Here is a 23621-nt window from a genome sequence, read left to right as displayed (position 1 = left end):
GTTGGCTGCAGTGTGTCGTGTGAATGCTTCCTCCCAGGGCCAGAAAGGGATAACCTCCAGTTCATAAAACTGAATTACTGTGTTGTGAAATGATGCATGTCTAAAAAGCATGACAAATTTGGAAAACTCTGAGCTAAAGTGTTGGCTGCACGTTCTGTCCACTTAGCACATTCCTTAGCCAGCCCCAAGGCGACAGAAGAAAAGCCCCTGGAAGAGGGGCAGAAAGGAGACCCTGTGGAGCTGCCGCTTAAGGGAGATCTGTGAGATCCTTTTATGTCTTTTGGGTGGTGCCAACTCTTTCCCTTATGGGGCGTTCTATGAAGAAGAGCTCTCTGTCTATGATAGAGGTCCTTTACCTCTTTGTAAATGTACTGTGAGGGCAGAGTGTAAAAGAGGAAGCCTGCCAAACCAGTTGCCTTATCAAGGCACAATGGCTTTAGCTGATCAGCAGAAGCCCAAAGAATGAGGTCAATGTGGCTCTCTAAATGGGTGGCTTAGGCATTTCCCACACTTTTCTCACAGTCGACCGCATGACCCCAGGTAGAAGAACAATAGCCAGAGTTGCGCATGAGAGCTGAGCTGATGCTGGAAGCTGGAGGAGACAGCAACGTCTTGCTTGGTGTTGGATCCAAAGCTGAGTTTGGGCTCTCCTGGAAACCAAATGAGGAAGCAAGAACCTTTCGGTCTCATGGACATATGTGTAAATAAAACCATATATCCTAAAGACACCACCATCTTGGGATGACCTTCATTCCAGGACACCAAGGAAATGCAGGCGCCCCAGGCACAAAGATTGGGGTGGCGTGCAACAATATGTTTCCATCCAAGCTGGTGAACCCTGTATATTTATAAACAAGTAGATTTTGCTAGTTTGCATCTTCCCTACAAATCCTCTTTTCCTTTTGTGGTCATTTCTTCTTTTAGATTGTCATGCTCAGATTGTTGTTGTTTTCTAAGGTGCCCTGTGAGCTTTTCTGGCTGAAAAGCAGGTTATAAATATTTTGAATGAATATCCATATGTGGGAAGGGGAAAGGTGGAAACATGATGGCTGGGGGAGGGAAGGCCCCTCTCTCATGGGAGCATCATCCCTGAAGAAGAGGAACACAGGTCATCCTACTTGCAGACTGGAGGACACTCTTTCCCTGTTCCCTGTCTTCAGGGAGCACAGTCAGCTTTCACTTGTAAGCAGAGGAGGCGGGACTGCCGACATCTCCCTCGCGACCAAGTTGTAGACGACTGTAGAAGTGAACATGGGAAAGGCCGTTCCTTTCCATGGGAGCCTACAGACATTTGTCTCTGCAACACTTGCCCCTGGTCTCGTTGGCTGTGCACCAAAAAACCTTGAAGCTGAGCTGGAGCTGTTCGAAGAGCAGGCATCAGCCAGCCAGCCCAGTAGGAGAGTCATCTGGAGTTTCTCTGACTTCATGGGCTTAACTTCTTGTGGAGGAGACTGTGGGGAAAGAAAGAAAAAATGCTAGGGAGAATCTCCATTGCTAATTTGGTCTGCTCAGCTGGCTTCTGATGTTCCCTCAGTTCTCACAGCAGCTTTCCCATCATCTAAAGTCTTATGGCATGTTTATGATGATGATTGGCATTTCTCAGGCCCCTTAATGTCAGAATAAAAATAACTGCCCTTAATGTGCCCTGTTTTCATAAATAGGAAATCCAAAATATTAATGGAATGTGCTTTGTCTGAGGTGAACTTCTGAAAACAGCCAGCTTCTGACTTCCCATAGCAGGCAGGGTTCAGTGTTTAGACGCAATTCATTCTTGGTCCACGGAGAAGGCAGGGCGGGGAGCCCAAAGCTAAAAGCAAAATCAGTCACTGGCAAAAAGTGGTCATCAAAACCCTAAAGGAACTTCTTGGAGTGAGATCAGGATAAAAGCATCTCTGGTAGGTCGCTGTTCAACCTCCTTTCTGAAACTCCAAAGGAGTTTCTTTCATTATGTTACTTGCAGCGCAGCAAGCAAAGAGGATGGCCCGGCTGCCATATTCTCAGTTGGCCAACTTAGCAGTTCCTCCTCCCTTCACTAGCCATGGTACCTTTTCTCCTTGCAGTTGCAGGAAGGAGCCAAGATCACTTGAGTGATCTTGTGAGTGAAAACAGATTTTTGCTTGGTTGAGCCCAGTAGAGTGGGGACTTCCACATAGTCTTTAAATGTGGAATTCCCACTCTTTGCCCTGGAGAAAATGAGTGAAAATTGAGGTGACGGGGATGCATGAAAAGCTCTGTAGCTTGAAGCTGGAGAACAATGGGTGGCAGTGTTTAAAACCCTCATCTGGAGTACCCCTTGTGTTTGATCACAAAGGGAAGCTTTGTGGTCTTTCCAGGCAGCAGCTTGCATCACACAGTACTAAGTTAAATCTGGATCCAGGAACAGCCACGGTTCAGCCATTCTCTTGTTTCCTCAATTCTGGGAGATGTGGGTAGCAACTAGGATCATTTTCAAATTGACCTACATTCATGAAAATAAAATATGTGTTGTCTAGGATGTGCATTCATTCCCCCCCCCTTCTGAATTTGTTCCCACAATGACAACTTTTATATGTGATGCCAAAAGCATGCAAGTACAGCAGCGTCACCTATGAAGCACACCATTGCTAGGTTTCTCCAAGGATGCCACCATATCTCAGCCTCTGTGTGCAAAAAGGTGAAAATACTGTAACTTCACAGGACTGTTGTTACTGGGATAGCATATGTCTGCTTAAACACTTGAAGGGTGCTCTAAAGAGGCTGAATGTTAATCTGTGGTGAAAGTGTTAAATGTCAATAGACTATAGGATTGCTGTGGAGATGAGACAGATAGTGAAACTACAACTGCCACCTCAGTGGGAAAAGGAGAAAAGCAAAGAAAGATCTGCTCCCACACTCAGGGTCAGAGTGCAAATTAAAAATCATTTGACAAAGATCTGGCACCCCCCACTTGCATATGTTGAACCCCCTGCCATGCTTGGGGATGGAGATCCTAATCTTTAAGGTGAGCAACTTATAAACACATTAAAATTGAAGAAAAGACCTGCAGGATCCGGCCCATGGCCCTTCTAGTCCAACATCCTGCACTCTCGGGGCCAACCAGGTGCCCCAAGGAAGCCCCCGAGCAGGACCCCTGGGCAACAGCAGCACCTCGCCCTGCTTGTGATTCCCAGCAATGCAATCAGAAGGATTTGCTGCCTCAAACATGGAAAGGCAGGACAGAGCCAGGAGTCTAACCATCCCAGACTGATGGCCATCACTATGCAAAACAGGGCAGTTATTCTAGATCAGGGATGGTCAGCTCCCAGAACACTGCGATCTACCCACAGAGTTAAAAACTGGCAGTGATCTACCACCTTTTGACGGGTTCAGGTCAAAGAAGTTGTTGAGCTTTTTTTAGGAAGGAAAGCCCTGGTTTTTGAGGTTCAGGTCAAAATAGAACTTCTTTTTAGGAGGAAAAGCCCTGTTTTGGGGGGTGGTTTTCAGGTCAGAGTTGTGAGATCCCATGGACAGTAATACTAAAAGGAAAGGGAGTTCATGATGCCTGGGAGTTTGTTAAGAGGGAGATAGTAAAAGCACAACGTCAGGCAATACCAATGAGACGGAAACATGGAAGGTGCCTAAAGAAGCCAGGGTGGCTATCTAAAGAACTTTTAACTGAGTTAAGATTAAAAAAGGATGTGTACAAAAAATGGAAAAGGGGGGAAACCACCAAAGAGGAATTCAAACAAATAGCCAGCACGTGTAGACACAAAGTCAGAAAAGCTAAAGCACAGAATGAACTCAGGCTTGCTAGAGAGGTTAAAAGCAACAAAAAAGGCTTTTATTGGTATGTCCGTAGCAAAAGGAAGAACAAAGAAACAGTGGGGTCACTCAGAGGAGAAGATGGGGAAATGCAAACAGGGGACACAGAAAGGGCTGAACTCCTCAATGTCTTCTTTGCCTCAGTCTTCTCCGATAAAGAAAACAATGCCCGACCTGAAGAATTTGGAGCAAATGATTTAGCAAAGGAAACACAGCCCAGAATAACTAAGGAGATAGTACAAGAATACTTGGCTAGTTTAGATGTATTCAAGTCTCCAGGGCCAGATGAACTGCATCCAAGAGTATTAAAAGAACTGGCAGATGTGATCTCAGAACCACTGGCAGTCATCTTTGAGAATTCCTGGAGAACAGGCGAAGTCCCGGCAGACTGGAGGAGGGCAAATGTTGTCCCTATTTTCAAAAAGGGGGAAAGAGAGGACCCAAATAATTATCGCCCAGTCAGTCTGACATCAATAGCAGGGAAGATTCTGGAGCAGATCATTAAGCAAACAGTCTGTGAGCACCTAGAAAGGAATGCTGTGATCACCAATAGTCAGCATGGATTTCTGAAAAATAAGTCATGTCAGACTAACCTGATCTCGTTTTTTGACAGAATTACAAGCCTGGTAGATGAAGGGAACGCAGTGGATGTAGCCTACCTTGATCTCAGCAAGGCATTTGACAAGGTGCCCCATGATATTCTTGTAAAGAAGCTGGTAAAATGCGGTCTTGACTATGCTACCACTCAGTGGATTTGTAACTGGCTGACTGACCAAACCCAAAGGGTGCTCATCAATGGTTCCTCTTCATCCTGGAGAAGAGTGACTAGAGGGGTGCCACAGGGTTCTGTCTTGGGCCCGGTCTTATTCAACATCTTTATCAACGACTTGGATGATGGACTCAAGGGCATCCTGATCAAATTTGCAGATGACACCAAACTGGGAGGGGTGGCTAACACCCCAGAGGACAGGATCACACTTCAAAACGACCTTGACAGATTAGAGAACTGGGCCAAAACAAACAAGATGAACTTTAACAGGGAGAAATGTAAAGTATTGCACTTGGGCAAAAAAAATAATGAGAGGCACAAATACAAGATGGGTGACACCTGGCTTGAGAGCAGTACATGTGAAAAGGATCTAGGAGTCTTGGTTGACCACAAACTTGACATGAGCCAACAGTGTGACGCGGCAGCTAAAAAAGCCAATGCAATTCTGGGCTGCATCAATAGGAGTATAGCATCTAGATCAAGGGAAGTAATAGTGCCACTGTATTCTGCTCTGGTCAGACCTCACCTGGAGTACTGTGTCCAGTTCTGGGCACCACAATTCAAGAAGGACACTGACAAACTGGAACGTGTCCAGAGGAGGGCAACCAAAATGGTCCAAGGCCTGGAAACGATGCCTTATGAGGAACGGCTAAGGGAGCTGGGCATGTTTAGCCTGGAGAAGAGGAGGTTAAGGGGTGATATGATAGCCATGTTCAAATATATAAAAGGATGTCACATAGAGGAGGGAGAAAGGTTGTTTTCTGTTGCTCCGGAGAAGCGGACACGGAGCAATGGATCCAAACTACAAGAAAGAAGATTCCACCTAAACATTAGGAAGAACTTCCTGACAGTAAGAGCTGTTTGACAGTGGAATTTGCTGCCAAGGAGTGTGGTGGAGTCTCCTCCTTTGGAGGTCTTTAAGCAGAGGCTTGACAACCATATGTCAGGAGTGCTCTGATGGTGTTTCCTGCTTGGCAGGGGGTTGGACTCGATGGCCCTTGTGGTCTATTCCAACTCTATGATTCTATGAAAAAGAAGAGGAGGAGGAGGAGGAGGAGGAGTGATATGGGCAAAAGCAGCATAAATTGGATATTGTATAAATAACCTTCCCCTTTTTCTTGGTCTCAGGCTGTTACATCTATGCATCTGTTGCAAAGACAGCCAACTTCCTGTTTGATTCATTCCACTCATTATCTGTCCATTTCCACCCACGCCCAGCGTAACAGATTGTTTTTTGCTTTGATGACTAAATGTTTATAGCAACCAGAATTTCCACAAACCTCTGAAATGGCACAGCAAGAGTTTCCTATTCATGTTCTCGGTGTCAGATTATTTGCTTGGGAAAAGCTTGCTATGACAAGAGACTGTTTGGGTTCTTTGGCAAGAAGCTGCAATTTTCTTCTGAGAACAGAATAGCAGATGTCCACCATATTTCCAGCCTTACTCACCAGGGGCCTCGGTCTTTTTAAAAACCACCCATGTTATCTAAGGGACGCGGGTGGCGCTGTGGGTTAAAGCCTCAGCGCCTAGGGCTTGCCGATCGAAAGGTCGGCGGTTCGAATCCCCGCGGCGGGGTGCGCTCCCGCTGCTCGGTCCCAGCACCTGCCAACCTAGCAGTTCGAAAGCACCCCTGGGGGCAAGTAGATAAATAGGTACCGCTTACCAGCGGGAAGGTAAACGGCGTTCCGTGTGCGGCTCTGGCTCGCCAGATGCAGCTTTGTCACGCTGGCCACGTGACTCGGAAGTGTCCCCGGACAGCGCTGGCCCCCGGCCAATAGATGTGAGATGGGCGCACAAACCCCAGAGTCTGTCAAGACTGGCCCGTTTGGGCAGGGGTACCTTTACCTTTTATGTTATCTAAGGCTTCTCAATCTATAGAAGAATACTCAGCCACCTGCTTTCTGACAGATTAATTTATCATATCAATGTATTTGTATTTTACCCAATATTACCCAAATACCAATCTCGGTGTTGGAATGAAGTGGAAAAACCCAATTTAAAATAAGTGGGAGCTCACACTTACTGTCAGAAGGAAGTATCACCTTTATTATTTTATTTTTCATTTCCTATTGCAGCAGCAAACATGAACAAAAATACCCATAAGAACAGATAAATGCACTTTTAACTTTCTGCTTTGGGAGTTTGAAGTGACCAAGTTGCTAGTTAATAATAATAATAATAATAATAATTTATTATTTATACCCCGCCCATCTGGCTGAGTTTCCCCAGCCACTCTGGGTGGCTCCCAATCAGTGTTAAAAACAGTACAGCGTTACATATTAAAAACTTCCCTGAACAGGGCTGCCTTAAGATGTCTTCTGAGTGTCAGGTAATTATTTATCTCTTTGACATCTGATGGGAGGGCGTTCCACAGGGCGGGCACCACTACCGAGAAGGCCCTCTGTCTGGTTCCCTGTAGCCTCACTTCTCGCAATGAGGGAACCGCCAGAAGGCCCTCGGCGCTGGATCTCAGTGTCCGGGCTGAATGATGGGGGTGGCGACGCTCCTTCAGGTATACAGGACCAAGGCCGTTTAGAGCTTTAAAGGTCAGCACCAACACTTTGAATCGTGCTCGGAAACGTACTGGGAGCCAATGCAGATCTCTCAGAACCGGTGTTATGTGGTCCCAGCGGCCACTCCCAGTCACCAGTCTAGCTGCCGCATTCTGGATTAATTGCAGTTTCCGGGTCACCTTCAAAGGTAGCCCCACGTAGAGCGCATTGCAGTAGTCCAAGCGGGAGATAACTAGACCATGCACCACTCTGGCGAGACAGTTTGCGGGCAGGTAGGGTCTTAGCCTGCGTACGAGGTCGAGCTGGTAGACAGCTGCCCTGGAGACAGAGTTTACCTGCGCCTCCATGGACAGCTGTGAGTCCAAAATGACTCCCAGGCTGTGCATCTGGTCCTTCAGGGGCACAGTTACCCCATTCAGGACCAGGGAGTCCTCCACACCAGCCCGCCCCCTGTCCCCCAAAAACAGTACTTCTGTCTTGTCAGGATTCAACCTCAATCTGTTAGCCGCCATCCATCCTCCAACCGCCTCCAGGCACTCACACAGGACCTTCACCGCCTTCACTGGTTCTGATTTAAAGGAGAGGTAGAGCTGGGTGTCATGGATTTACCATTTAAACAACCAATTATGCAGCAGTAACTTTAAAATTTCCTGCAGTGAACCACAATAAAGGCAGCATATTTCATCCACGCTTTTTTGAAAGCATATTATTCCTACCCTATCATGATCTGACATTTGTCACATTTATCTCTTTGCAGTCTGGCAAATGAATTTTAATGCCAACGCCTTTGTAATCCTCTTTGTTGCACATTCACCTAACGATTAGCAGCAGCTATAGTTGCAGCAGCAGTAGAACTAGCAACAGGAAAGGGTGGCCCTTGACCCTTCTAAAAATAAGTGAAAGGTTCCATTTAGGTTTTCCTTTCCTCCCTTCAGTAGGATTGCTTAAGTTCAAGTCTACATAAAGGCTCTGGCAGAGACAGTAATTTCCACAATGCAAGTCTATGGCTGCTGCAGTAGGAGATGGGGAGCCCAGACGCTCAAAGAACAAGAGTGGTGTCACCTTCTTCTGTAAATATTAGAGCCTCATGTACAAAGAGAAGGGTTAGTTGTTTCTCAAGGGTCATTTTGTGACACTACAGTTCAAAACATTGCTCTTTCAGTGCAGCAATAACACAGAACCTTTGTAGCAGAAGTGTCCCCTCAAAAAGAAAGTGTGAACTAGTAAATTATAAGTAAAATACATATAAATGTACTTAAATGTAAATAACATAGTAAATTGTGTATGTGTATTGTGTCATGGTTTAGGAATATTTGAGAAGCCCCTTGAATGTGTAGCTTGTGTAAGACGCTGTTGACTATCTTCACTGTAGGACATTTGTTGTCAAACAGTGAGCCCTGGCCATCTTTCCCGGAGTCCTCTTCCTCCTCCTCCTCCTCCTGCTTGCTGCCTCCCAGATTCCCAGTCTCCCCCTCTGCCCACTCCAGTTCTGTCACACTTTATGCCAAGGGTCCTCTCATGGGCTCAGGGCGAGGAAGAGCACAAGCACTGTTAAGTTGTGGGTGAACATATCAGACAACACAGCGATTCTTCAAACAGCTCTTGTTTATTCACAGGCCAGAACAGAACTGAACTGAAGGGTTCAGCCAGCCTGCTTATATAGAGCTCCACTAGAACGCAACAGTAACCATTTTCTGTAACTATCCAATCACTGAACATCACTTTTGATCCCTTATTTGCAGTATCCCCCTGCTGGCCCAGGGTGAGAACTTTAGTACATAACAAGCACATCTGGGGGAAGCAGGAAGTTTGCCTTTGTTTGCTTGCTGCAGCATCCCTGACAACGGATTTGGGTGAGGAGGTTCCCAGGTGGCTGTCCTTGTCTGTTGTTGATGTGCAGGTATCTGGGGATTTATACTGTGATTCCTTCCCTGTGTGCCTTGCCCTTCCCCTTTCAGGTAGCATCTGAGGCTTCTGTATGACAACTGCTTGCTACTGCTTTTTATCTGCTTAAAATCCCACCCCCCAAAAAACCCCAAATCCACCCCAGCTTCAGTAACAGTTCCTTAATTCTACACATAGGGTTTGAGAAATGCAAGAAAATAGCAAAGTAGCTTGATGGTGTGTGTGCCCGGAAGTGTAAGTTTGCCCCCTCCTGTGGGTTTGGGGTTTTTTTGGTAACACCCTTCCCTACTAAAAAACCCCACCAGCACCAACAACTTCCCTTCTTTTTTTGAGAGTCCCCCAGTTCTATGAGGAGAGATGTAAAAATAACTGTGAAAGTGAGGAGTGTGTTTCCCTCTCCTTCTATCCCCAACATCCCTCTCCCCTCCTCTTCTCTACCTCTCCCCACAGGCAGGGGGGGGGGGCAGCAGAGCCAAAGTAGGGTCTGCTGATGCAGTCCCTCAGAATTCCACCAGGGGTCTGAAGCCTCTTGCTGATTGGCTGCCAAGACAGTAGTCAGAGGGGGTGGAGCCTCTTGCTGATTGGCTGCCAAGACAGCAGCCAGAGGTGGGTGGAGCATCACTTTGGGCTATGATGGATGTCACCAGCTACAGTGGTGCCTCGCAAGACGAAAATAATCCGTTCCGCGAGTCTCTTCGTCTAGCGGTTTTTTCGTCTTGCGAAGCAACCCTATTAGGGGCTTAGCGGATTAGCGCTATTAGCGGTTTAGCAGCTATTAAAGGCTTAGCGGCTAAAAGGCTATTAGCGGCTTAGCGGCTTAGAAAAAGAGGGGGAGCGAAAAAAATCGCAAGACTCGCAAGACTTTTTCGTTTTGCGAAGCAAGCCCATAGGGAAATTCGTCTTGCGAAGCACATCGAAAAACGGAAAACCCTTTCGTCTAGCGGGTTTTTCGTCTTGCGAGGCATTCGTCTTGCGGGGCACCACTGTAATCAGTTTCAGCGCCTGAATGGAATTTTCCATGGGTGCAATTGTGGGATATGTTACATCAGTACAGTCAATTACACCATGCTTTACTTCCTAGAGTGGACAGAGATGGGGTGCGTAACTTCCTGTTCCTACTCTGTGTGACTCATGCTCTGCCCTGTTTGTTCCTGTTCGATTCAACTCATAGTTAAGTCTAATCCATTTTGTTAGCACTTAGGCCCATCCTCACAAAGGATGTGAACCACGTTATATGTTTGTAAACTAAAGCTTAAAGCCTGCCTTCTAGGATGTGTACTGTGAACAACTTGTAAGTAAACTTATTGTTATACTTTTAAATGCAGACTTGTGAGTCTTTATTATATTTTAGGAGGGAGAAAAGGGGAGATTGGATTAGTCATTTTGTAGAGATTCAAACAAATCTACCAGCCAGCTTCTGTGAATATAGAGGGGATTTGCTCTGCTACGTCACTCACTAGCATGAGTGAAGGAAGGATTTAACAAATACTTAACAAATATTTCCATACCTATTATCCTAAACATCCCCACAGCAATGGCTAGTATCCATTCCATCTGGGATTCCAAAGAAGATTCCAAAGGGTCTGCTCAAGAGCCTCCAGGGCAGCAAATACAAGCACATCACGCCTCCCCCGCTTCCAAAGATGAGCTGCAGCAAACCTCTTCAAATCAATATTTTATTACTGAGACACAATCATCATCATGGACAGCAGAGTCTAAAAGCAGGGCTAGGCTTTGGGCAGGAATTCATTTCCAAGAAACTTGGTGTTAAAATTAGGAAAAAAGATTCTGGTCTCCACCTCAAAGTATGTTTCCATTTATACAGAGCAGGAAATCTCCCAGTTATCTAGCAGGATGCTTCTTTTGAAAGCCTTCATAATAAGCTAGCTTGCTATGTGTTTGGGGTGGGGGAGAGGCACATTGCGGCTATTATGATTTGTGAAACTGCTGGAATCCACAGCCAATTCCATCCTTCCAGCCCTAAAAGAAGGCAAAGAGAATACTGTGATCAAAATGGATCTAAGCCATCAGGGCTACAAAAGCAATCCTGGGTCTATCAAGAAGAAGCTTTAATAACAGGAATTTACCTGAACTTCATTTGAAGGTGTGGCTTTCAGCCCCTCCACGGCCAAACCCTGAAAGGAAACCAGACAAATCAATACTAGTGGCATTTTCCACACCTGGTTATTCCACACCATGAAAAGAGCCACCCAAGATGAGGCTCTGAATGGGCCTAGGCCAGGACTTTTTAAAGATAATGACAATTCCCTCTGTTGTAGCCTCCCACACATATACAGAAAAGGGGCTTTTCCCTCAAGGGACAAGATTAGTTCATCATCCATAGTTATCCAGGGATCTGAAAAGTCATGTTAATTTAATGAAAGGACAGTACATCTCTAGTTTGGTGGACCATGATCACCAAGCAGCTTGCGTCATCAATCCCTGCCACATGGAAAGGCAGTTCTTTCAACATACTCCTCCAAAGGGTACATTTGGCTATTTGGCTCTTCTGCGGCAATTAGCCTCTCAAACAGAGACTGAAGATCATCTCCCAGACCCACTTGTGAATGGGTGCAGAAATCCTAGTTTGGGGATTTGGGGCTATGTCCACACCCTTTTGCCATTGGTACCAGCTATGTCAGATTACAGGAAATGTTGAAGCCATTAAAAAACAGATTCTTCCTGGTGTTTTACAGAAAAACATATCAAATAAAAAAGCATATCAAATAATCTTATTTTACTGTTTTAACAATGTAAAATGTATCATTTACAACTTAGAATATAAAAGGCAAGAAGAATTCATATGCAATTTACCTGTATGCTCGTTTCATAGACTTGGTGCGGAAATATATATTGCATCTGAGTGTTCAGTATAAGAATTTATTCTCTAATACTGTAGATTGTCTTACATTATTTTTTTAAATAAAAGCATTTAATGTTGGGACCCACCCTGGTTTTGTAAATAGTTTAAACATGTAGCTGCATACTTTGTACCAGACCAAATATTCTCATTTTATCAGAATGGAAATCGTAAAAATATCAATAAGCATTTACAATATGTTGTTTTTTTCCAGTGTTTCCCCATGTCTTCAGAATCATCTAACTGCACAGAAGATGCGAAGAGATGGAAAATGGAGCCTCGGACGTGTTGCAAAGGTGATTGGGTGGGAATTGGATTAGGAAGCTCCAAGGCAATCTTCAAATGTGACAGTAAAGTCTTTCACCATATGGCTGCCACACATTCATGTACAACAGCAAACAGCAGAGGCACTTCATGTGCAGCCCGGCCAGCATCCGGTTTATAACTACCGTATTTTTTGCACCATAACACTCACTTTTTTCCTCCTAGAAAGTAAGGGGAAATGTCTGTGCGTGTTATGGAGGGAATGCCTACGGGTGGCATGCCTACGGATTTTCCTCCTCTGAAAACTATGTGCGTGTTATGGTCGGGTGCGTGTTATAGAGCGAAAAATACGGTACTTCACAGAGAGAGTTCTGCCTCCTGTGAGCCAGAGAGACTCCAATATACACGGAGATACTCTGGCATGTGATCCTATTTCCATAGGATGAAATCTTTGGAGCAACAAGTGCTTGTCTGGAGGAATCTTACCTTTTGGTCCAAACAAGGCAGCATAGCAAGGGTGGTTGCAATAAGGCTTCCCATCATGCTGCAGAGAGAATACAAACGTCTCAGAGGAAGCAGGGTAGACGGGACAGTTGATGGAAGGATTGTAGTATGTATGGAAGACGGGACAGACCCAGAGCCAGCAACCAATTCCTGCTGGAGGCTAAGAAGGCAGAGCCTCGCTTGCCTGTCTGCTCTTGGGGCAAAAGCCAGGCCTGCTGCTCAGAGCAGCTGCCTGCAGCTCTGTTTGCCCTGCCAGAGGAGTGGAGTCCACAAATAATGGCAAAGCAGGGGTGGCCAATTTTGACAAACCGTTGTGACAGTCCCCTCACAAACAGACAAACCCAATCCCCACAAGAGTCTCTCCTTTCCAAAACCCCAAACCAAGCCCTCCAAAAACTCCCACTCCACATTCCCCCACCTACCCAGCAATATGTCCTCTGACTCCCTTTAAAACACACAGAGAGAGAGACAGAGAGACAGAGAGACAGAGAGAGAGAGAAACCTTCAGTTCCCCCACCCAGGAAGAAACCCAAACTCACTCATTCCACAGCTCACAATAAATTCACACAAAGATACCATGGTAACACAACACACCCGCACCCACTCAGGAAGAACACACAAGCCATTCAAGCAGGCACCCCGCCCCTCGCCAGGCAGCCCAGCTCCCTTTCCCCATGCGCTCCCCTCTTCCTGTTCTCAAAAGAGGCTGCTGGGCTGGGTGTGCTGCAAAGCAACGTTCCAGCTGCACCACCCTCTTCCTTTGCTGCTCAGCTTCTGCACAGAGAGAAGGGAACAGGATGGCTGGGTAATGGGACTACGACCTGCAGCCAACTAATCTGAACAATAAGGCTGTCTGTCATCCGGTGTTCCTTCTGAATTATTTCCCTCTTCTACTTGAGGGAGGGGGAGCATACATTCACTCCTGAAAGGTGGGAGACCAGTTAATAAGCTGCCAAAAGAAATGTTTTTGTGATCCCCTTTTCCTCCTGCTCATATGTACGTGCAAGGGGAACAATGGGAACCCCAATAATTTAACTGGGGGAGGGGGACAACAACCCACCAATAAATTGGGTAAACCATAGGTCCTGCGTAGAACTTTAAAAAGGGGACATCTTCATGCACAGGTAGCTTTTAGAAATAAATATAATTGATGATATCATATATTGTTCTCCCCAATGAGACATGTGAAAAACAGTAAGAAACAGGTGACCAGAAATCATTGACTAAAGTCCATTTCACATAGATATTCTCATAGAATCATAGAGTTGGAAGAGACCACAAGGGCCATCGAGTCCAACCCCCTGCCAAGCAGGAAACACCATCAGAGCACTCCTGACATATGGTTGTCAAGCCTCTGCTTAAAGACCTCCAAAGAAGGAGACTCCACCACACTCCTTCTGCAAGTATCTTGCAATATCCTTGGGAGATAAAGATGGCATATAAATGTAATAAATAATAAGACGAAGAAGCCAGTGGCTTTAGTTAGCAGGCTATCTGCACAATCTGTCAGAGCAAGCACACATCACAATTCTGCTTCTGTTGCTCAACCCACTTTAGAGGCACATGCATATGTTTGCAGCAAATTATTCAGAAGCATCACGTCAGAAAAAGCCACATGGACATATGCAGTTACTCTGCAAACAGGCTCCACCTGGAAGTTTGTCATGCAGGCAAGAAGCAGCCACCTCAAACCTCGACTTACCTCTGCATGACCACCTGCAGTCAGGGTCTTGCTGCATTTTTCACACTTCAAGCATGGCCGATGCCAGTCTTTTCCCAGGGAAGTGACTTTCTCAGCTACCGTGGCAGGGACACAAACAAGAAATAGTGGTGATGATGATGATGATGATGATGATGATGATGATAATAATAATAATAATAATAATAATAATAATAATAATAATTTATTTATACCCCGCCCATCTGGCTGAGTTTCCCCAGCCACTCTAGGCAGTTTCCAATCAAGTATTAAAAACAATACAGCATTAAATATTAAAAACTTCCCTAAACAGGGCTGCCTTCAGATGTCTCTTAAAGAGAAGATAGCTGCTTATTTCCTTCACATCTGAAGGGAGGGCATTCCACAGGGCAGGCGCTACTACCGAGAAGGCCCTCTGTCTGGTTCCCTGTAGCCTCACTTCTCGCAATGAGGGAACCGGCAGAAGCACCTCGACGCTGGATCTCAGTGTCCGGGCTGAACGATGGGGGTGGAGACGCTCCTTCAGGTATACAGGACCAAGGCAGTTTAGGGCTTTAAAGGTCAGCACCAACACTTTGAATTGTGCTCGGAAACATACTGGGAGCCAATGCAGATCTCTCAGGACTGGTGTTATGTGGTCCCAGCGGCCACTCCCAGTCACCAGTCTAGCTGCCACATTCTGGATTAATTGCAGTTTCCGGGTCATCTTCAAAGGTAGCCCCACGTAGAGCGCATTGCAGTAGTCCAAGCGGGAGATAACTAGAGCGTGCACCACTGTGGCAAGACAGTCTGCAGGCAGGTAGGGTCTCAGCCTGCGTACCAGGTGGAGCTGGTAGACAGCTGCCCTGGACACAGAATTGACCTGCGCCTCCATGGACAGCTGTGAGTCCAAAATGACTCCCAGGCTGCGCACCTGGTCCTTCAGGTGCACAGTTACCACATTCAGGACCAGCGAGTCCTCCACACGTGCTCGCCCCATCACCCAAAAACAGTACTTCTGTTTTATCAGGATTCAATCTCAATCTGTTAGCCGCCATCCATCCTCCAACTGCCTCCAGACACACAGGACCTTCACCGCCTTCACTGGTTCCAATTTGAAAGAGCGATAGAGCTGGGTATCATCCACATACTGATGAACACCAAACCCCCTGATGATCTCTCCCAGCGGCTTCATGTAGATGTGAAAAAGCATGGGGGAGAGGACAGAGCCCTGAGGCACCCCACAAGTGAGAGCCCAGTATACAAGCACTCAGTGTTGGTGGCTCCTTACACCAGGGTTACAGTCACCAAAACGGAATGACTAGTTGCCATTTGGGGGGGCAGACGTCTCAAAAGCCATATTTTTCCATACAACATTTCAGTTCCTGAAATTCATTCTAATTGTGCAGATAAAATAGTACAGATAGAATTCTACAGGGTGTGTTGCTGGTGTGTGAAAACAGTCAAGATCCAAGGATCTCCAGACATGCACCTCCAGTTGGGGGAGACATCAGGCGCCATCCTGGCATCTTCACCTGGTTGCAAGTGGCCGAAAGCCAGGGGCAAAATGTGCTTGGCGCCTGGCAAATTTTGATTGCTGCAAGCCCCAAACCAAGAATTTGGGAATTTGCTGTGACACGTTTGTCCAAATAGATCACCTACTTGTTCAGCTTCTGAGGGACTGCAGGCAGACAGCCTCTCTTGCCGCAAGTATCATTTGAACTCACTTGCCACATCAGCTCAGGCAAACACATAGATTTCAACCACCACCAGTACAATCTATCTGCTTCCCCTCCTAGTCCTATTTACAAAGGGTGTCATTTTAATAAGGCTCTTTCAACTACTGCAGCTCACAAATATTTTCCAAGGGACAAGGCCTAGATTTTTCACAGCAACATGCCTTGAGGTGCTCCTGCAAGTTCATTTCCTTTTGCAGCAGTGTAATAGCTTTGCTGCTTCGGAATACTGTGGTCCTGCTCTTTGTCATTTAGAAATCTAAGAGCAAAAGTCTCCAGATCACAAACCACAAATTAAAGGAAAAACTCAACAAAATCATCCAAATATCCACTGCATGCAGAAAGAGAAGACTTTGCTGGACACACTTCAAAAAATAAAGTTTTTTTAAAAGGCTAAACCACTGCTGGGAGATTTAAAGGGCTTTGCAAGTACATTTTGAAGCAAGAGTTACATTGCTGGATTTCTGTTGATCAGGTCCTGCATTAACACCTTAAGCAAATAGGTAAGAAAATGCTAAAAGCAGCACAGGATGAAAGGTGATATGAGCCAACTCAAGTCAGTGGCATCAAGCCAGCTCTGTCTACAGAAAACTTCTAGCTACTTCCCCATGAACTGGAGCTATCAATGTCAAAGGCAATCATTTCCTGTTAACCATTTCCTGTTCAACAGCACCTACTACATGAAAAGAAAAGTGACATGAACAAAGTGTTATGTTTTTTCTAAATACAGCAGTGGCAGGATGCATATCTGACTTGAAGCCTCACTCATCTAAGGAGGAAGCTGCCTGTGGAAGTGTGCCCTGGCCTCTGCACATGCTCAGAGCTCCCCTTCCCATATTGTATGACTCCAGGGCTGAGCTCTGCTGCAGATCAGACATAACTGCACATATAGTTGGACTTGTACATTTTGTCCTCAAATGTACACAGGAGCTCTGAAATTGATTACCGCGTATTAGAGGTGAACACAGTGTCTGCTTGGCAGTCCAGACTCCCTCAGATGATGCTTGAACACTAATTCTCTGGGTCCCATACAAACTTGTAACACAAATACTGTACACCTTTTCCCTATTTGAAAAAAGGAGGCCTAATTGGTGTTCTTTAGCTTTTAAGATTCATTTTTTAATCTTTTTATGGTTCTGGCTGCCTGTTTTGTATTTCCAGCTGTGTAAACCAATATGCTGTGACTGTATGTTCATTCTACATGACTGTTGTATCACTTAGACATTGTTCCTTTTTAAATACGTGTGTGTGTGCGAAAAGCAAGAATATTTTACATAATCATTCACAATCATAAACATACATACACATAAATATTGATCTGTACATGAACATATGAATCCAAGTTATTGGCAGCCCTATATCCATTATACAGGGGTACCTCGGGTTAAGTACTTAATTCGTTCCGGGGGTCCGTTATTAACCTGAAACTGTTCTTAACCTGAAGCACCACTTTAGCTAATGGGGCCTCCTGCTGCTGCCGCGCCGCCAGAGCACAATTTCTGTTCTCATCCTGAAGCAAAGTTCTTAACCTGAAGCATTATTTCTGGGTTAGCGGAGTCTGCAACCTGAAGCATATGTAACTGAAGCGTATGTAACCTGAGGTACCACTGTACTCAATTCTATTTTGCGGACTGTCAGAACTCACTCAGCCATTTCCTCTCTAATCGTTTTGTAATGACACATCATCACAGTTAGTTCTATTTTTTAAAAAAATAATATTTATTAGTTTTCCAACAAATTAAACACAACACTACAAAAAACCAAAAAAGAAAAAAAAACAATACAGTACAAAAAATAACACTACAAAATACTAACATACAGCTAACAAAACAAAACAAAAACCATTTAAAACACAGTCCAATTTCAACATCTTATCTTTCTTTCCCTTATTTCCACGACCTCCTCACACCTCCCTTTTTGTATTCCACTTCTATTAATTGTTTCAGCAATTCCTTTCCATCTTCCTCTGTTTTCTATCCTATAATTATCTTAACACATTCTAACCTTATTTTTCCCTTTAATACTCTATTAATCTATTTATACTTATTTTTCCTTTAATTTTCTATTAATCTATTTATACTTAATTCCTTATGACATTTCTACTAAAGCCATATAACTTCATTCCAACATTTTTCTAACATTCCTTAATTTTACAATATTTCTATAAATAGTCTTTAAACTTTTTCCAGTCTTCCTCCACCGACTCTTCTCCCTGGTCTGGGATCTTGCCAGTCATTTCCGCCAATTCCATATAGTCCATCAACTTCGTCTGCCATTGTCCAACACTTCAGTACTTTCAAGAAGCAACCATTCTCTCAACCAGCAAAAAGCAGATGGTTCACAACAAAATTTAAAGGTCTGGCAGGGCAGGTCCACCTCCTTCTTTGGCATCCATCAATATCTTAAGTTTTACTCGAGGCTTCCTGCCCTGCCAAACAACTCTAGAAACATCCCTCTGCCACCTCATGAAACTCTCCATCCCATCCAAAGCTTGCAATGTTTGAAACAAAAGCAACATCCCCAGCAACAGAGCAGCCCTCATCCCCACCACAGTAACTCGGCCCAACAGTCACAACTTCTGATTTGTCCATATTTCCAAATCCCCCTTCTCTTCAGTCCAACATCCTTCACAGTTATCCTTAAACAGATTCACATTTTTGGCGGTCATACTAACCCCCAAATACCTCTCTTTCTCAACCAGTGTTAGTCCTGTCGCCTCCTGAAACTCTGTCAAGCTTTCCTTTTCCAGTTCAGATAGGGCTCTGGTCCTCAAATTCATCTATTCTTCTTTAAGTTCAATCATCAGCTTATATTCATCAGGTTGTCTTTGTATGGATGGGACTCTCCTCTCCAGTTGTACTTTAAATTCAGCAGCAAGGGTTTTTTCCCTGGCTTCATCTGCAGTTTGCCGTATCAGGGTAGATTCCTGTGTCAGTTTCTGGGTGGTTTCTGAATTGATATTCACCTTTTGTCCCAAATTATTTAAACTTTCTACGATTAAATCAATTTCATTATTTGCAGCATCCATTTTCACATTTATCACATCTGTTTTCTTATGAAGTTGTTCCAGCGAATTGTTTATTTTCAATAATGCAGCCACTAAGACCTCTTCTGTCAACATCCCGTCTGTTTTTTCCTTTCCACTTGCCATAACACTTAAGAGATTCAAGGTCAATTCCAAAGTCTCACACTTTTTTTATCTTACAGCTGGAAAATCCCCTGGCCCAGCTCCTGTAAAGTAACCAATTTCAAAAGCTTCCACTAGGGGAAAACAGTTTCTATTTGTATCGGTCAGTATGTCCTCTTTTACGCACAGTTTCAATAATCCAAAATTAGTTTCAATTTTCAGTTACTTTCCTCCTTTTTTTTGAAAACAACCGGAGACAGTGGAAACAATGTATTCTCTTGTTTAGCTACCTGTTAATGAACGTTCTAAATGCTGTCAATGGACGTTCCAAAAAACATCAATCCTGCTAGCAGCCCGTTTCCAGGGTCAGAGCGGCGGTATTTTAACTCTCTTAACTCTCTCCTACAGGCATATTCAGTCCACCACTTCCCCCCTCTTCTCCTGTCTCCAAAAAGGGGGGGGGGTTAGTTCTTTACCGATGGAAATTTAGTCTTTTACAAAAGGCTTTCCAAGACTTTAGCTTGCAGCCTCCTTGCTTCAGTTTATCTACAAAAGGGGGAGGCGGACTTCCTGTATTGAACCTCCCCGTTTCGATGCCAGATTAAACGTTTAGAAATCCAATTCTTCCCAATTCAGCTCTACTCACGGCTAATTACTTTAGAGTCAAATTGTCCACAGGAAAAAGTCAGTGCTCTCTGACAACAGCTATGCGGCTTCACTCCGTGGAAGAAGCAGATGATTCGAAGCACCGCGCCACTCACCCATCGCTCCGGATCCCCAAAACCGGGTTTCCCCGCGAGTAGGGGAGGCGCAAAAGGTGCCCGCCAAATCCCACATTCACAGGCTTCTCCTGCCTGTGATTTTTACGGGTCTCCGCCTTCGCCGTGGCGGTACAGACCCAAATTCCCACGGGGCAAATTCCTCCCGATCAGAGGAATTCCGCCATTGCCGGAGGCACCAACCCGGAAGTCTTCCCATCACAGTTAGTTCTATGACCTCTAATTCCCCCCAAACATTCCTGATTAGTTCAGTTTTTGGTCCTCTGTTCTGTTGTTTCTACGATCAGTATCCTTGCAATGGATTGGTATTTGCAAAATCTGTATTTTATGTTTTTAATGCTCTTGTCGGTGTGTAAAATTCAGCAAACGCAAAGATTTGTATGTGAAACATTTCCTTAAATATTTCTATTACCATTTGCCAATATTACTGCTTTCTTACAAGGCTTCCCCCCAATAAAAACCACCTTTTGGTTCCTGTCAAATCCAACTCTTTCCCTCTCCTGATTTACAGATTTTTCCCCTCCAGTCCCACTGAACGCCATTTTTATGTAATTTTATTTATAAGATATGGCAATTAAAAAATTAGAGCCCCTCTGAAACAAAAACTGGATTTTTTGTTCAACTAGTTTTCAAAATTATTCCCTTGGAATTTCTCTATTTGTATTGTAATTCAATTTCATCATATAATTATGGATTATTTACCTATTTTTAAAAAATAATAATGTAAGTATCTTGGAGAACATTTGAGATATCTTTCAGTTTGTTTGACTCAGTCTTCTCCTTCCAAATTTCCTAATTGTCAGCCTGTTCGGAAAAGTCCCAATTTGCAAATACTGAGTGGGTCTACCTTCAATTTTGCTTATACTTGTTCAATGGTCTGGAAATCTTTCCAATCTTGAAAGATTTTCTATTTATTTTCTTTCCATATCTGGAGATTTCCCAATTGTCCTTTTAGATTGAACTGTTCATATCTTCTAGTAGAGAAGTCAATGGGGAGGGTTTGAGGAATAAGAACAGTTCATATTGATGGCAAATTTTTATACATGCTTATTACATGTGACTCCCCTCTGTAAAATGTTTGCCTGTCTTCTTTACTTGTCCATAGTGATACTTAATATCGGGGTGCCAACTCACCCTCAGGACGTGCGACGCCACACAGCGAGGGGCTCGGACGCAGAGGCACAGACTCTGCCTCTATGTCCAGGCTCCCCAAAAGGCCGCCTCACTGGCTGGATGCGGAGGGCCAAGCTGAACTTTCTCTCGCACTTTGTGGGTGCCCCAGCAACCCTGGCCCCCTGGTCTTAACTGAACATTCCTCCTATGGTCTATTTCCTCATCTGGTACCATTGCATCATCCATGCCGGACCAGACCTGCTGCATCAACATGGCAACTTGTGTCTGGAAGTGCCCATCCTCTCATCTTGTGTTCTCCTGGTTCCTTCCTGCTCATTTTCCTCTATCCTATTGCCCCCCCCCCCAACTTAGCGCTATTTCATTGGGCCTGCATTGCAAACAGGGCTGTCGGGAGCAGATTCCTTGACAATACAGTCTTGGTTCTTCCCAGTTTTCTGGGTCTGCCAGACAACAGGCTTGGCCAAGCCTTCGAACTTGGCTCTTCTGCGCCTTCGCCACACCGCGGAGCAGCCCCCGTCGTCGTCGCAAGGAGCCCGAGCCTGCGGATCTCCGCGTCGCCATCCCTGTTGCCGCCGAGGGGCTGGGCGTCGAGGCATCCCCGGGAGCGCGGGCTCCGAGGCTGCTCGGCTCCCGCAAATCTGGACAGAGCTGCCCAGGACCTGCAATTGGACCTCCGTCTCTCCCCGGGGAAGCCGGTTGCCCAGACGCGCATTTGCCCGACCCTCCCGCCTCCGCTGCGCCCGCCGGCAGCTCGGCCCAAGCGACCCTCCCTCTTGGCCCAGCCTCGCCCGCGCGGCAAGCGAGAGACGGACGCGGCCCCGATCCAGGGCAAGAGAGCCTCCCGCGCCCCGACGGGCAGTCTTACCGAAGTACACCTCCTTCTGGCACTTGGGGCACTTGGGCATGGCGGCGGCGGCGGCGGCGTCGAGCACTCGGTCTCCCCGACGGAGGCAGCGGCGGCAGCTACGAGCGGAGAGCCCTTGCACTGGCTGCTCGCTGCTGGCGGAGAGGATCCTGCCCGGCCTGGGCGCCTCCGGCCCCGCCCGCCCGCCTGGGCCGCACCCTCGAAGCTCCGCCAGCGACGCCTCGCCCTTTCCTCGCCGCGAGGAAGCGTCCCGCCCGAAGCCGACGGCCCTGGGCTTAAAGGCAAGCGAAGCTCCTCCAAGTTCGCAGCAGCCCCAATTAAACAGGCACCAGCCTTTGGAACTCGGCGGGCTCAGAAATGACCTGGGTACCAACCAGTGTAGTCCTTTAACGGAAATACATTCCCAGGTAGTTAGAATTCAGTCGTTTCCAAAGGCGGCCCCTTAGCGATTGCCAGAGATGGAGATATGGGGCTAAGCTCTCTCTCTGACCAGTAATGAATACAGAAAGACAGGAGCTGTTTTGTCCCACGTCAGCTTATCAGTCCATCTAGCTCAGTGTTGTTCACACTGACCGGCAGCAACTCTCCAGGATTGGAGGCAGGGATCTCTCCCACCAGCCCGACCTAAAGATGCCATGGGGGACTGAACCTGGAACCTTCTGCATGCCGAGCAGCTGCTGTACCCCTGAATAGAGCAATTCCCCAGTGGCAAACTGATAGAAGGCATTCTATGTCCAGAGTCCCTATGCACCCCTAGTGACATACCTGGGTCTAGGTATACACACGCACCCCGATGGTGAACTTGCTCCTTTAAGAGGGTGCAGCTCCATCCAACACTGGCTGGACTACCAACCTGAACGCATGAACCCATCTTGCCTGAATTGAGTTTCACTTTATTGGCTCTCATTCAGTGCATTAATGTGCTCAAGCACTGATTCAGCACTTCCCTATCTCATCTGAATCAGAGCATTATTGCTCTCCTTTGAACCCTTCTGTCTGAATCAGTAATATGTCATTGGCTGGCACAGGAACAAGTTGAGGCTAAGGAAGGAGAGTGGGACTCTTGCCTCCATTGCCATATGTATGTTAATAGAACAGCTACACTGCTGGTTGTTCTTACATGCTGAAGTAACCCAGCATAAAACAGATTTTGGGTGGAATTCCTGTAACTTCAGCTCAGCATTTTTGTCTTACCTTGTCTCCACAAAAAGAAAAGTTAGAGCTTCGTCCTTTGAGTGTTGGAGTTCCTTCCCATAATAGCTGCTTGGCTCCCATGAAGCATCCTGCGGGGGCAGCTGGTTGCCCTCAATCTGATGGACACAAGCTCTGCTCAACCTTACCACTAGTATTAAATATATCTTTATATACTGTCACCACCAGCTGAACTATTTTCTCCCCTCCCAGCAGCCTGATGAGGGCTAAAGTAGACATGCTGTCATGAGATGAATGACAGGATCTTGTGTTCTGTTTGTGTATCATAGATGTGGCCCATCAAATTTTGTTGGGGTGTGCACCCATGGATGGATCGATTTATGTCAATGAGAGAAGGGAGAAAATAGCAAGTCAAACAAATAAGGGCAAGGAAGAGGTAAAGAGAAAAAAGTTAGCAAACAACCAAGAGTTGTTGGGAAGTCAAAACAGGAGATTTTTCCTGCAGAGAAAAATACTTGTGCCAAGTTGGCCAGAGGCAGAGCAAATCTGAAAGGC

At 45.7% G+C, this 23621-nt stretch overlaps 1 protein-coding gene and 2 long non-coding RNA genes across 3 annotated transcripts; 1 reads left to right on the top strand and 2 right to left on the bottom strand.

Annotated features, from left to right (window-relative positions):
- Nucleotides 1-8649: 8649 nt before the first annotated feature.
- Nucleotides 8650-9622, bottom strand: LOC309534510. Its single transcript, XR_014220765.1, has 2 exons — nucleotides 9539-9622; nucleotides 8650-9493 (listed from the first exon to the last, which is right to left on the bottom strand). It is a non-coding gene; the product is annotated as an uncharacterized lncRNA (long non-coding RNA).
- Nucleotides 9623-10095: 473 nt separating this feature from the next.
- LOC309534505 lies at nucleotides 10096-12195 on the top strand. Its single transcript, XR_014220760.1, has 2 exons — nucleotides 10096-10258; nucleotides 12042-12195. It is a non-coding gene; the product is annotated as an uncharacterized lncRNA (long non-coding RNA).
- CRIP1 (cysteine rich protein 1) lies at nucleotides 10630-22086 on the bottom strand. The gene is made up of 5 exons (XM_082226709.1): nucleotides 21915-22086; nucleotides 14298-14392; nucleotides 12578-12635; nucleotides 11055-11102; nucleotides 10630-10947 (listed from the first exon to the last, which is right to left on the bottom strand). Exons 1-4 carry the CDS (start codon nucleotides 21952-21954, stop codon nucleotides 11062-11064), a joined length of 234 nt encoding a protein of 77 aa, XP_082082835.1. The 5' UTR covers nucleotides 21955-22086; the 3' UTR covers nucleotides 10630-10947; nucleotides 11055-11061.
- Nucleotides 22087-23621: the final 1535 nt, after the last annotated feature.

The sequence above is a fragment of the Podarcis vaucheri genome, assembly GCF_965113315.1.
Source record: "Podarcis vaucheri genome assembly, chromosome: 6".
NCBI classification, from domain to species: Eukaryota; Metazoa; Chordata; class Lepidosauria; order Squamata; family Lacertidae; genus Podarcis; species Podarcis vaucheri.
The sequence above is the reverse complement of the archived record's forward strand: the minus strand, read 5'-3'. Positions and strand labels throughout refer to the sequence as shown.

Coding starts and splice junctions, on each gene's coding strand:
- CRIP1 (XM_082226709.1), bottom strand. CDS start 21,954: ATGCCCAAGTGCCCCAAGTGCCAGAAGGAGGTGTACTTCG. Junction 12,636..14,297: donor CTGCAGGTGGTCATGCAGAG/GTAAGTCGAGGT, acceptor TTCTCTCTGCAG/CATGATGGGAAGCCTTATTG. Junction 11,103..12,577: donor TGCCTTGTTTGGACCAAAAG/GTAAGATTCCTC, acceptor GTTTCCTTTCAG/GGTTTGGCCGTGGAGGGGCT.